The 14,444-nt window shown below is 38.8% G+C and overlaps 1 protein-coding gene across 2 annotated transcripts in view; it reads right to left on the reverse strand.

Annotated features, from left to right (window-relative positions):
* Nucleotides 1–14,192, reverse strand: part of EPHA6 (EPH receptor A6) — a 1,434,803-nt gene extending 1,420,611 nt beyond the window's left edge. Inside the window, exon 1 of one of the 2 annotated variants that reach the window (XM_073668175.1) lies at nt 12,527–14,192. In XM_073668175.1, coding sequence (XP_073524276.1) covers nt 12,527–12,629 — 103 coding nt within the window. In that variant the 5' untranslated portion in view covers nt 12,630–14,192. The remainder of the gene's footprint in view (nt 1–12,526) is intronic. The other variant, XM_073668176.1, reaches the window with a different exon arrangement.
* Between the last annotated feature and the right edge of the window lie 252 nt (nt 14,193–14,444).

Consider the following 14,444-nt stretch of genomic DNA (forward strand, 5'->3'; position numbering starts at 1 on the left):
GGAATCATTCACACATCCTATTTTCATGTTTGAGATCTATCTGTGGTTTTCACAGATATAATTCGTACCAGTGATAATATATGGGGCCATGAAATCACGGAAAAATGTCCCATTTTTGATACGAGTGTCGGAACAAAATCGGCAATGCAAGTCAATGGACCCGAGAAAAAATTCAGGCCGCAATCAGATGACATCCAAGTGCGATCCAATTTTCACAGACTGTCAGGAAGGAAAAGCTAGAGAAACTTATTGTTAAAAATTTCTCCATGTGCCAGAAAAACTGATGACACTCGGACCACAATCTGTTCAAAGTCTGATCAGAATAATCGGTCCATTTTTCTTGTAGAAAAATAGGACGTGTAAATAAGCCTTAAACTGGCATACATACTGTATTAGGTTTCGTTCACACACATACCGTACTGTTGGCTGAACACTGCGTTGAGGTTCCCATCAGCATTGATGAAAACCCAACAAAATCCCAATAAGCCATTTACTATTATGAGAAAGACGGAGTCGCTTTGGACACTTCTGTCTTCCGTCCTGGCAGTGGTCTGCCACATTTTTGTGCATGTCTGAAATAGATTAAAAATTCCAGGATGTTTTTTATTTGGGGGGGGATTCTGATGAAAACCCTAACGCAGTGCTCATCTAAGAGTGTGTGTGAACCTAGCCTTAGATAGCTGTCCGCTGAACAGTCATTTGGCTGACAGCTACTTCTTTTGAAGCTCGACCAAGTGTTCCTGTATTCTCTATGAGAGAGCCGCTGCCATACTCCATTGGCAGCAGTTTATCTCCTTTTGGAACAAAAGGATCGGCCAATGAAATTCAACAAAACCAGATCCTTCGGTTACACAACATCATCTGTTGGGGAAGAGTCAGGAAGCCCCTATAGACATTATATGGTTGGCTGATTCTGCCAAAATCAGTGAGGGTCTCCATATCCTAGCACAAAAGTATCAGGGATTCCTGAGAATACTTTTTAGTATGTGCTACAATTTTAGGGCTCACAAGATCGATTTTCCTACAGATGGTTCATCCATCAAGTTGCCATGGCTCAAGGCAGTTAAATAATAAAAATCATATGTGGACCATATGTAGGTCCCACTATTACCCCTTTCTATAGTAGAAAAAAAAGATCTTTTGCCATGTTTTATGCTGTTCTTTTCCTAAAACCCCTTTCAGGTTTTTAAGGAGTAACTTAATTGGATATAAAACCACTCTTCTCTATAGTAGCCACAAGCCTATAATACAGTTGCCAACATTTATGTTGGTAATTTAGGAACATTTCACTCACAATTGAATTGCCAATTTGTGGATTTACCACTTTCGGACCAGGATGCTGCAAATTTTCTCAGATTGTTTCTGAAAAATTGTGACAGTCACAATAAATATATGCTATAATATACTGTATATATACTATCTAAGATACCTAACATACTAAACAATAGCATTTGATCCATCCATTTTATCAGCAATGAATGCCCTTTGTGTTCTTGTGTCTGATTCAAGCAACAAGCAGGTCCCTTCATGCAACAGTATATGTTTTAGAGCTTGTATATATATATATATATATATATATATATATATATATATATATATATATATATATACACACACACACACACACACACACACACACACACACACACAGTACAGACCAAAAGTTTGGACACACCTTCTCATTTAAAGATTTTTCTGTATTTTCATGACTATAAAAATTGTACATTCACACTGAAGGCATCAAAACTATGAATTAACACATGTGGAATTATATACTTAACAAAAAAGTGTGAAACAACTGAAAATATGTCTTATATTCTAGGTTCTTCAAAGTAGCCACCTTTTGCTTTGATGACTGCTATGCACACTCTTGGCATTCTCTTGATGAGCTTCAAGAGGTAGTCACCGGAAATGGTCTTCCAACAATCTTGAAGGAGTTCCCAGAGATGATTAGCACTTTTTGGCCCTTTTGCCTTCACTCTGCGGTCCAGCTCACCCCAAACCATCTCGATTGGGTTCAGGTCTTGTGACTGTGGAGGCCAGGTCATCTGGCATAGCACCCATCACTCTCCTTCTTGGTCAAATAGCCCTTACACAGCCTGGAGGTGTGTTTGGGGTCATTGTCCTGTTGAAAAATAAATGATGGTCCAACTAAACGCAAACCGGATGGAATAGCATGCCGCTGCAAGATGCTGTGGTAGTCATGCTGGTTCAGTATGCCTTCAATTTTGAATAAATCCCCAACAGTATCACCAGCAAAGCACCCCCACACCATCACTCCTCCTCCTGCATGCTTCACGGTGGGGACCAGGCATGTAGAGTCCATCCGTTCACCTTTTCTGCATCGCACAAAGACACGGTGGTTTGAACCAAAGATCTCAAATTTGGACTCATCAGACCAAAGCACAGATTTCCACTGGTCCAATGTCCATTCCTTGTGTTCTTTATCCCAAACAAGTCTCTTCTGCTTGTTGCCTGTCCTTAGCAGTGGTTTCCTAGCAGCTATTTTACCATGAAGGCCTGCTGCACAAAGTCTCCTCTTAACAGTTGTTGAAGAGATGTGTCTGCTGCTAGAACTCTGTGTGGCATTGACCTGGTCTCTAATCTAACCTGCGATTTCTGAGGCTGGTGACTCGGATAAAAATATCCTCAGAAGCAGAGGTGACTCTTGGTCTTCCTTTCCTGGGGCGGTCCTCATGTGAGCCAGTTTCTTTGTAGCGCTTGATGGTTTTTGCAACTGCACTTGGGGACACTTACAAAGTTTTCCCAATTTTTCAGACTGACTGACCTTCATTTCTTAAAGTAATGATGGCCACTCGTTTTTCTTTACTTAGCTGCTTTTTTCTTGCCATAATACAAATTCTAACAGTCTATTCAGTAGGACTATCAGCTGTGTATCCACCTGACTTCTGCACAACACAACTGATGGTCCCAACCCCATTTATAAGGCAAGAAATCCCAATTATTAAACCTGACAGGGCACACCTGTGAAGTGAAAACCATTTCCGGTGACTACCTCTTGAGGCTCATCAAGAGAATGCCAAGAGTGTGCAAAGCAGTCATCAAAGCAAAAGGTGGCTACTTTGAAGAACCTAGAATATAAGACATATTTTCAGTTGTTTCACACTTTTTTGTTAAGTATATATTTCCACATGTGTTAATTCATAGTTTTGATGCCTTCAGTGTGAATGTACAATTTTCATAGTCATGAAAATACAGAAAAATCTTCAAATGAGAAGGTGTGTCCAAACTTTTAGTCTGTACTGTATATGTAAAAATATATTCTATATATATAATATAGAAAAATATATTCTGTAAAATATAACATGTTCCATGTGCCCTTCTTTTTATCAACTGGAATTTTTCACATCTCCTACTTTTTTATAGAGTAATAATAATTTTTTTTATCCAGTGAACCCATTGCACAGATTATAATAATAAAGTAGAAAAACAACTTTTGTTGGAAAAAACTCAATAACAGAGTTTTATATTGTCTCATTCCAGACAACTCCCTTAACCCCCTTCTGGCAAATACCAAAATGTTATAAAAGCAATCAATAGATCGCAAAGTGGAGTCTCCTAGTGGGACTAAAAAAAATAATTAAATTTTATTAAAACAAAAAAAGTTCAAAGTTAAAAAAATAAAATTCCACATAGTTTTGCCACAGTCATAATCACCTGAAAAATCAAGCTGTGTTATCTAAATAGTGCAGTAAACTATTTATATATAAAATACAGGAAAAACAAACAATAGAGGAACTATTTTTTCTAAATTCCCTTCTTAAAAAAATTTCTACATACTTCAAAAGAGTTCCAGTAATAAGTATGACTGGTCCCACACTAAAAACAAGTCCACATACAGGGTATTTGACAAAAAGGTATATTTTTTTTATTATGAAATTTGTGTTTATGGGGTAAAAGTAATAAAACATAAAAAAATCTATAATTGTATTCTATAATTGTACCAATCAATAGAATAAAGGCAACTAATTATTTATTACAAGTGAACAGCTTAAAAATAAAATAAAATCAATGGCAAGTTATTTCTCTACCTCCCCCACAAAAAAAAGTTAACCAAAGCCTATCAGTAAATTATATGTACCCTAACATTTTTCAGATAAAAAATATTAATTCCTCTTCAAAAACAGGTATTTCTGCCATTGTTTACATAGTATTTCATTATCTAATTATAGTTTATAAATGTTTATATATTTAAAAAGTAATAAATGTTAAACATGATATTTAAAGATTTTTCCATCCTTAACACTATAATGACTAAATGTCGATGCTCCTCTAGGACCTAGCAATCAGATGATCGCTGTGTTCTGGGTTATCTGCCGGAATAGAATGACATTACCATTACTGTGCATAAGTTTGTTTTGTTTTTTACTTCATTTTTTGCGCCTTATCAGGCAGGTTAAATGACGAATACTGATGAAAAAGACATTGCGTGCACATAGACTCTGGAGGTCCGGGGCCCTGGGCGGTAGCCCAGATTGCCCTCATTATAATCCGCCTATGGTGCACATAGACTCTGGAGGTCTTTTTCAAAGCACAATCGTACGACTAATTTAAAACTTTGATTTTGCTGTAAATAAAATAACCAAGTTACAGTCAAGTTGCACAAAAGTCACATGTCGCATGCAACACATATTGAAGTCTATGGTAAGTACACCGTGTACGACTTGCAGCCAGTGACAACAAATCCAACACATCTGCAAACATTTGGGAATCTGTGTTGCAGTATGTCGCATGTCAAAAACGCGACAACATAGGAAATCATTAAATCCAATGTTGCAATGTATCACTGAGATTTCACTGTCATGTGACGCATGTCGCCATGCAGCCTTAGGGTAGATGTGGGTAACCGTAATATTTGTCCGACAAATCATCGGATCTCACTCGAACCAATGTTAGTACACATGTCCAATTTTTTCCTTGGACAGAGCCAGCCCAGAGAAAAAAAAATTGCAGCATGCCCGAGTTTGATCCAATATAAGGATTGGACTCGACCATGCCAAGTCAATGAGTTTGTAGAAAACATCAGACTGCATTCGGATTACATCTGAGTGCAGTCCGATTTCCACGGACTGACAGAATGGAGAAGATGGAGAAAATGTAAAAAACATTTTCATGTCAAAAGTGCACAGAGCCTTTAAAAGGCATTGTCTCAAGTTGTGCTCGGTTGGTCTTCGGCACTAAAATTAAGAATGAATGGAGCAGATGAGTGAATTATCCACCGCTCCATTTAGGGACCAGCTTCATGGGATCGGTGGGGATCCCAATAGCTGGACCCATAGTGAACATGAAGTCATGCCCTATCTTAAGGAGTGCGGATAACTTCCAAACTTGCGACAACTCCTTTAAGTTATTAAAAGGGTTTTCCAACACTGTTGTGATTTTTTAAAGATAGTTTTATTTAAAATTTCTGAAATGCCCCTTCCTCATCCACCACAACAAAAAGGTTCCTATTTATATAGAGTGGAAGTTGTGAAAGCTGCAGCTCTATTCACTGTCATTTGGACTAAGGCCACGGCCCCACTATCAGTATTCGGTCAGTATTCGGTCAGTATTTTTTCTCAAGAGTGGGAGACAAAACCTGAAGTGGAACAATCAGAGAAAAGGTATAATAGAAACAAGTCACCAATTCTGCATTTATCACCCACTCCTGAGAAAAAATACTGACCGAATACTGACCAAATACTGATAGTGGGGCTGTGGCCTAATGGAAATAGTAGAGCTCAGCTTTGTCAGCCCCATACTCAGAGGATGGAGAGGCTGCATGCAAGACTGTCGTTCCATTACAAAAAATCATGTTCTTGTGACTGGTCCCAACTGAGGATCTCCATCGATCAGACCCTTATCATGTATCCTGTAGGCAAGTGATAAGTTGTAATTTTGGGATAATATGTTTAAACTTTTGGTTTAGTAATATAGGGGATAATTTTATGTTTTGGGCAGAAATACATTGTTTATCAACAAAATGTAACAAGAATTAAGTATGGAAAAAAGAGAATTCTTCTCATTATATTAGGTGAGTTCAACATTAACAGTGATCTCTCTCCATGTTTTTGCTATGTAATCTGAGAGAGCCATGATGAGCCTGATTCCAGCCATGTGTCACTTATTAGAAACAGTGATTGTATCATAACCGCTCCACCAAGTAAACTAAGCGCTAGAATCAGGTTCTCTGTCCCTACATCATGCTGCAAAAACCTGTTTACAGATGCCCTTTAATAATCGGTGGGTTCAATATTTCTAATTCTTTTGGGGAGTGTGTACTTTTGTCTGATTGATAAAACTCTGCGTACATCTGTCTTTATTTTGTGTAGCACTGGCTTTTATTTTTCAGTCTTTGACTCCATTTTCCACTTTAGCCGACAATTTTATTATCTATTTCATATTCCGCACTTCAGATCCATTATTTCGGTCTTTGCATAAAGTTGAGGCAGTCAGTAAGGACTCCATTACATAACATTAATAAAAGTACTTGAGCTACAATGTGCTCCTCTCTTCTGTACCTCACATGCCTAGAACAGTATGAAGTCACCTTACTTGACTTCTTTAATATATTCAATAAGTTTTTCATTCTCATTTTTTCATTGCATAGGATTGTGGGTCATGTTCTATACTATTGTTGATGTTTTTACCCCTAGAATAATGCACACTCATACAAGTCGGCAATAAAAAACCCTGGGGAAACCTTACAGCCTTGTCTTATGATACTTTATTATTATTATTATAACCCCCTTTAATTATTATTTATATAGCACTAACATATTCCGCAGCACTTTACATTTTAGTGGGGACATATATAGACAATAAATTCAAGACAAGGTAAGACAGTTTAAACAGTTACATTAGGAGCGAGGTCCCTGCTCGCAAGCTTACATTCTACAAGGGAATGGGGGGGGGGTACAATAGGTGGAAAGTGCTTGTTATTTCAGGTCTGGCAATTATAATAAATAGGGATTTTCATATAAGGCAGCATGATCCGATCATCAGCCCGTATGTTTAAGTGCAATAATCAAGTATCAAGTGTAGTTATCGTGTGCATGGAGGGTGTGGAGACAGATGAATAAGAGGGAGCAGATTCTGAATAATATTTAGAAGGAAGGAACAGGGGAAAGATAGTTTACTGAGTAGTTGAGGTGGTAGGCTTGTTTAAAGAGATGGGTTTTTAAAGCACACTTGAAGTGGGGGCTAGACATCAGTCGCATCGTCTGGGGTAGAGCATTGCAGAGAACTGGCGTAGCACGAGAGAAGTCTTGGAGACGGAGGTGCAAGGTTCGGATTATGGGGGATGATAGTCTTACTGTAGGTCATTTGTAGAATGGAGGGCATGTGTGGGGCGATAGATAGAGATGAGAGAGGAGATATAAGGTGGTGCAGAACTGTGGAGAGCTTTGTGGGTGAGAGTGATGAGTTTATTTTGGACCCTGTAGCGAATGGGTAACCAGTGTAATGACTGGCACAAGGTGGAGGAATCGGTGAAGCAGCTGGACAGAAATACAACCCTGGCTGCCGCATTCAGGACGGATTGGAGAGGAGAGAGTTTGGTAAGAGGGAGACCGATCAGAAGGAGTTGCAGTAGTCCAGATGAGAGTGAATAAAAGCGACCCTATGAGTTTTAGCAGTTTCAAAGATGAGAAAAGGTCGGATTCTGGAGATGTTTTTAAGATGCAGGTGACAAGAGCGAGTGAGTGAGTGATCGGATATAGGGAGTAAAGGAAAGATTAGTGTCGAATATGACCCCAAGGCAGCGGGCGTGCTGCTTGGGAGTTATGGTTGAACCCTCCAAGGTAATTTCAATGTTAGAGTTAGATTAGTAGAGGGGAGAAACACAAGAAGTTCAGTTTTCGGGAGATTCAGTTTAAGATAGAGGGAGGACATGATGTTAGAGACAGCAGACAAACAATTCTTGGTATTTTGAATTAGGGTAGGGATCTTGTCTCATTATAGACAATTGTTTAGTAAAGAGAGGGAGAACCCTGAAAAACAGGTGTTTATGTCAGGGAATTCAGCTTTTAGTTGGGATTTAAGGGGGTAACATTTCTCCTTGTGGAGATTGACATGCCTAGCCTGGCATGTCAGTGTAAAGAGGCTTGTAAGCCATGCAATGCTCCTCTGGGAAATTAAATATGCAAATTGCCTCTTCAGAGAGGAAGAGGACTAGAATTTTAGTGCCGCCTATTGAAAATAGCAATCCTAAAAGTCAATATCGATCCTTTAACGAGCTTTGCCACATGACTTAGGATCAAAGCCAAACCAAAATCTCAGTTTGTAGGCACATGTTTTGGAGTGTTGCCCCTCCTCAGTGCAAAGCAAGAGATCTGATTTGGTTGTATGTGAGGCTTTTGACTGAGATCTAAAGTTTAACGTTTCTCCTTGTGGAGAGTGACATGCCTGATATGTTGCTAATTTTCCCTACAGCTCCCACTACAGGCAATATATGGTATTGCATGTAGCCATTCAAACAAATAGCTGATAGTCTTACACATGGACAGACTAAGATGACCAGAACAAGAGTCGCTGTTTGATAGCAGCACTCTGTTCTGGCTTTTAGAGGGGTCCCAAGTGACTTTCCTGATGGGATAAGCTTTTTACAGGAGTACTTTGGCTTCTTATATAAACTTTAATGGAACATGCCCTTGTAGTGTAAATCGGTTTATAATTTTATGCTCAAAGGTTTGTGGGTTCGGACTTGAATTGCCATAAGGGAAAATTATATGTATGTTCATGTGCCAATATTGATGACATCCTACCCAAATGAAGGCATGAAAACATACACCATCTAAGGTTAACTCTGAAGGACCAAATTGCAAAATGTGCCATCTACCCATGAAAGTATCATCCTAAGTACATCTTAATGCCTACATAATGCACCTTAATAATTGAATTCTTTCACATGTAATACAATTTATAGAACTAGGTCAGAAGACTAAAATTTATTCATCATAAAATGTATATTTCTCATTGTCAGCGCTGTGAACAAACATATGGTACGTGTAGGGTTAGCGAGGAATGAGGAAAGTTGGTTTTCATTCAATTCCCAGCGAGTATTCAAAAACATTGATCTGTAACCTTTAAAAATGTAAAGAATATTAAAAGTATTCATTTTGACCATATCATCTCACAGTCATTGAAAAGTCAAATATTACTTATTTCTTGACATTCTGACATTCAAGATATATGGTTGTAAATGTCAACATTTAATAAAGCTTATAATTTTATTGATTTTTGCTTTTGTTTTGAAAATATCTACTCCGAGCATGGGATAAAAATCAGATTTCTGAGCGAGTGTTCATCCGTAGACACAAGTGTCACCGTAAACTCCCCAAGATATCAACTGTCCCTAATTAATCTACTTCAATACATGAAAACCCAGCACCGAAAAAAAATGTAGTGGCAGAAAAAAAGTTACAATAATGAATCCGAGCTTTGGTAATTGTGTCAAAACATTAGATGACAATAGGACACCGGTGCTAAAAACATGGAGCAAATTACTGAGTGCAGAAATAAAAATAAAAGGGTGAACCGAAATGCAGATTATCAAGATTATCATCAACTTGTCAGACAATTATGAAGCATTATCTCAGATTATTAAATAAGATCGCTATGAATTAAGGCTGAAAACATTGTAATAAGTGGATTAAATGTATTTATGTTGTAAAAACTCAGTATAAAGTCAGAAAAGTGCAAAAATACTTTCAGGTCATAATCTATAATAGTGCCGTAAAGGAAAGACACGGCAGAACTGAGTTTCTCATTTAACTCTTTGTGGCTACAGTATGTGATTTATGCATCATGAGACCATACTATACTAACAGTCCTATGTAAAACCACATGCGATGAATATTTCCAATATACATTATTTATTTTACTCGCTTATATAGCTCCATTTATTCCGCATCCCTTTACAGGCATTTTTTTTATCACTGTCCCCATTGGGGCTCACAATCCAAATTCCGTATCTGTATGTCTTTGGAGCAGACTTTTAATTATTATGGAGCGAGATAGATATTTAGTGAAAAGTCTTCGATAGTCCACCATCTTGAGAAGACAATATCTCACCGGAATTAAAATGTGCAGCCCTTCTCTATGAGAAGACCACCCCTGCAATACACCATTTTTTACTGCAATTTTAGTTGCCCTATATATACATACAGATTATTACTAAACTATATTAAAGTGTACATGTTATATAGAACACTTAAAGGGATAGGGCATGTATTTAAAAAACTCTTTAAAACTGAGCTTGTAAACCTGTAGTACTCGGGTACCTCTATAAACACACCTTGTTCATAGGGGGTACCCGCACGGTCCTTCAATTGTGTTTTTCCTACTATAGGTGCTACACAGCGTATAGTATGTTCAGTGTTTTGGGGGGTACTTTGACATAATTGGAAATAATTGGGGATATTCTGCGAATGATAATAGAAAACAAGTATAAAAAAGTTAAAAAAAACTAAATATTTGATCTGCTGCTTTTGACCACTTAGTAACTACTTTATTATTTGCCAAACAACAACAAAAAAAAATGGCTGAAAACGCATTTATAACATTACATATATAATAAATACCCCTTAAAGGGATATAAAAAGTAATTTGGTTGGTTTCTTCTAACACAGTGTGACCTTTCTAGTACATGAAACCTATTGATTTCATCATGATAAATCAGTTACTTACACATACCATGTAATTATATAGCAATGTGCCCTTTTATTTTTTAGAATGTTTTGGCAAATTGAATTACAATGGGTTTTTTACTGATGTTTTTAAATGAGTAAGGTGGGACAACTAGATAAAAAAATAGCAATCATCCCATCAGATGGGGTCAGTTGTGCAACTGTAGACATTAATGTGCGTGCACCTCTATTTGTATATCTGTGAGTTTGTACTGTGATTTGAAGCAGTTTCTGTATTTTACCAATTTTTTTTTTTTTTTTTTTACGCAAAGGTCAGATATTGGTGCAATATGGACATGCAAATATCTGATACTAGATATAGAACAGTGACTGCATAATAAATGCTAGAGTGAGCCAAATACAACACTTCAGCTTGGAATATTCTGTGATTAGATTGTGAGCCTATAAGTAAAAGGAACTGGTATTTGACATTCCCTGTAGAATATATTGGTACTACAGTGTTACATTATTATGTAATAGCAAAATAACACTGATAAATATGTAAGAGGCCAGAAGACATGTCTGTCCATAGTGTCACGTTGTATGATACAAAACTGGCGAGCGTGTGTGAACAAGAACATTTTCCTGCAAATAGAATATAACTAGTAACTTACATAGATAGCAAATCACATCAGCTGAATAATTCCATCCATATTGTATAGTCTTGGACTGAGAAAAATCTAAAGTATATCTATTATCACAGCTGTACCTATACATAAGCTTACTTACAACACATAGACCCCAAGACACAATAAAACGAAAATTTGTAGGACAAGGGAAATTATGCATCCATTGATTGTGAAGCTTGGATGTGTCAGGGGAATATTTAGCTGCTTATGAGTAGTATACAGCATAAATATTGCAGTGGCACACAGCACCGGTGGGCACAACAATATTAGTACTGAATGATAATGCAATGTTATATTAAAGTGTGATCGGTATATTTGTGTTTCTGGACTTTCTTTTACTACATGTAGCTTTGAGGATGATCAGTTGTATTTGCCTCTAGCGCACACAATGTTACATAAACAACAAGGTAAAACTCATTCCATTGTAACCCTATGAATGAATATTGATCATCACAACTAGATAATGCAAACATTTCTTTCTGAAGCCACAAAACACAAATCCTCCTAAATAGGAGATCAATTTTATATAGGAAGGATTTTAGTAAAAAAAAAAAAAAATGAAAAATGAATTCTATTCCTGAAGTAGGCCATGGTACTGGAGATCCAGACTCTTTTCTTCTACTTTCAAGGATAGAAGAATGGACAAAATACTGCACACTTTAGGAGTCAGTTGCGCAACCAATGTAGCCAGGTTGACTTTTTCAGTGGCCAACAACTAATTTCATAGACAGGTGTAAAAAGTTCTAACATTAAAGTTTTTGGCTCAGTTCTGCTGGAAGTGTCTTCAGTATTACTTAAAAGATGTTACACTTCAGAATCACATTACAATTTTTTATCCATCTATCTATCAATCACATATCTATCTATATATATTTCTGTATCTATCTATCTATCACATATCTATCTCTAGCAATCACATATCTATCATTCTATCTATATCTATCTAGCTTTCATATCCACTGGTCTCGGTTTATAGGAAGATCATGAAAAAAATCTTCTATAGTCTAATATATGAAAAGTTATGCAAATGTGACCTAATTGTGACACCCTTCCTCTATTTAAGCTCAGGCAGTAAATTATTGATGAGATGTTTTATTAAACAGATATGCAATTTAAATTACTTTAAAGAAGATGTATAGATTTCACTTAATATAATGAATAGCAAAGAATTAGCATGGAGGCTAGAAAAAAATAGAATAAATTCCTTACCCTGATTATCAGAGAAGTGGTTGGAGCCAACAAAGTAGTTAATGAGTAGGGTCAGGAGGAGAGAAGCCCTCAAAACCAGAGTCCTCCCATCACAGGACCCCATGTCTAGTTGGCTCCCTCTGAAGACCACTCCAGCTCCTCTTCCTTTGCCACTGTACTAATCCAAGGCAGAAATAATTACTGGCTCCGTGGGGGTGGGCACTGAGCCTGCCCACCAGTAGAAATTAGAAAGGTCAAACTGCCAAAGTAGTCCTGTGCAAAACAGCAATGTATCCCAAATAGTCTTTCTAGATACCTCTGCACAAGCTTCCAATGTCCTAAGGTCTAGGATGATGTGCCAGGTGTCAGGTCAGGATCCCAGCGGGCAGGTCCAAAGAAGTTGCACCTTCAGGTCCTACAGAAGGATAAAGTCTCCAGGTGTCTCCTCACCAGGACTCATGGATCGTCCACATATGCGGCAGCCAGCTTCATGCAGTAATAAACGTCCCTTGCTCAGTTACACCTTGAGGCACGAGCCAGTAGCGCAGGATAAGACGCACCAGCCTATATTAGGCGCACCATGTAGCTTTGCCCTGCTCCCCTGATCCTGTGGATCTGTCGTCTTTGCAGTGCCATCTGCATCCTTGTGTTGGAAATAGCCATAGACTGGTAGCCAGTGCCAGAAGCCAGTAGCCCAGCGCAGGATGACTGGTGCATGTACTGGTGCGCACTGATGGCTTGCGCTGCTAGACAAGTGTTAATCCCAGCACAGACTGTACGTGAAGCATTATGTCCTGAAGAAACTCCACTGGTGATGCTGCCAGTAGCAGTGCTAGTTTGGCACAGGTCTAGCTTGCACCCTGGCTACTGGACGTGCAGGGAGTAGGTAGCAGACAGTGTGAGGTATTGGCTGTGGATGTGCAAGCTGTGCATGATGTATGAGATGAGCAGCAGTGGATCATGTGTGGTGGGCGCACCGACCCCCCACTGATCACTCATTTGCAGAGCACTAAGTCCTGCTCCTTGGCTACACCTCTGCTTTGGGCTGCAGGTGGGAAGTTTGAAGGCTCCTGGTAGGACCCTCCCTTCACATGACAGAGCCCCCATCCCCCTCTCCCATCAAACAGCAGATCTCCTTCCTCCCAAATCCTCTCCAGCAAAGTCAGTGGCAGGGAAATTCCATCTATCTCACCACACTCCGGGGAATCAGTGCTCAAGGTTGCAGACAGGACATCTTATGTTCCAGGCTCTCCATAGAAAAACTTGCAGCTCTTCCCCAAGATATAATCAAGTTGACAAGTGAATGCTTATCCACATATGACATTCAGGCTTTATGTCATGGAAAAAAAGCAGAAGGTAAGAGAGATCCCCATGAAAGTCAGTGTGCAGCTTCCAGAGCGCAGAGGAGAGGGAAGGATGCGGAGACTTGAGAGGATCCAGCTGCTCGGATGCTGCTCTCCACTGGAGGGGAATGCTGCTGGCTGGGCAGAGCTGGGCAGAGCTGGGCAGAGGTGCAGGGGGCTTCCCTGGCTGCTGTGTGCAGGTCACATGCCGAGCTCAGCACTAGGGGGGGTTAGGAGACCAGACAAGCCTCTGCTCCATGCATTAGGACAGACCGTGGGAAAAGCAGGTGCTTTCTTCTGAGGCTGCACAGGTTCAAATGCATAAAAGCTGGATTCACTTAACCACTTCTCAGTGCTCAGCAGAGATGGGGGGAGCTTTACTTAAAGCTGCAGTGCCAGAGATGTCTGCTGCTGCCCTGTACACTAATGCAATACAGCATGACCCACCATTCTACAGTATATTTCATGTTGGCTGATCCCCCACTTACTGACTACACCTGCCTGTGCCATAGAAAACATGTAGTACCATTTTACAATGAATGCACTTTCCTCCAGAACTCAAATAAATGTCAACTTAATTCTAAGCATGAAAAATG

Source organism: Phyllobates terribilis, unplaced genomic scaffold (genome assembly GCF_046119375.1).
Source record: "Phyllobates terribilis strain yellow unplaced genomic scaffold, ASM4611937v1 Scaffold_2__4_contigs__length_985480577, whole genome shotgun sequence".
Classification (NCBI taxonomy): domain Eukaryota; kingdom Metazoa; phylum Chordata; class Amphibia; order Anura; family Dendrobatidae; genus Phyllobates; species Phyllobates terribilis.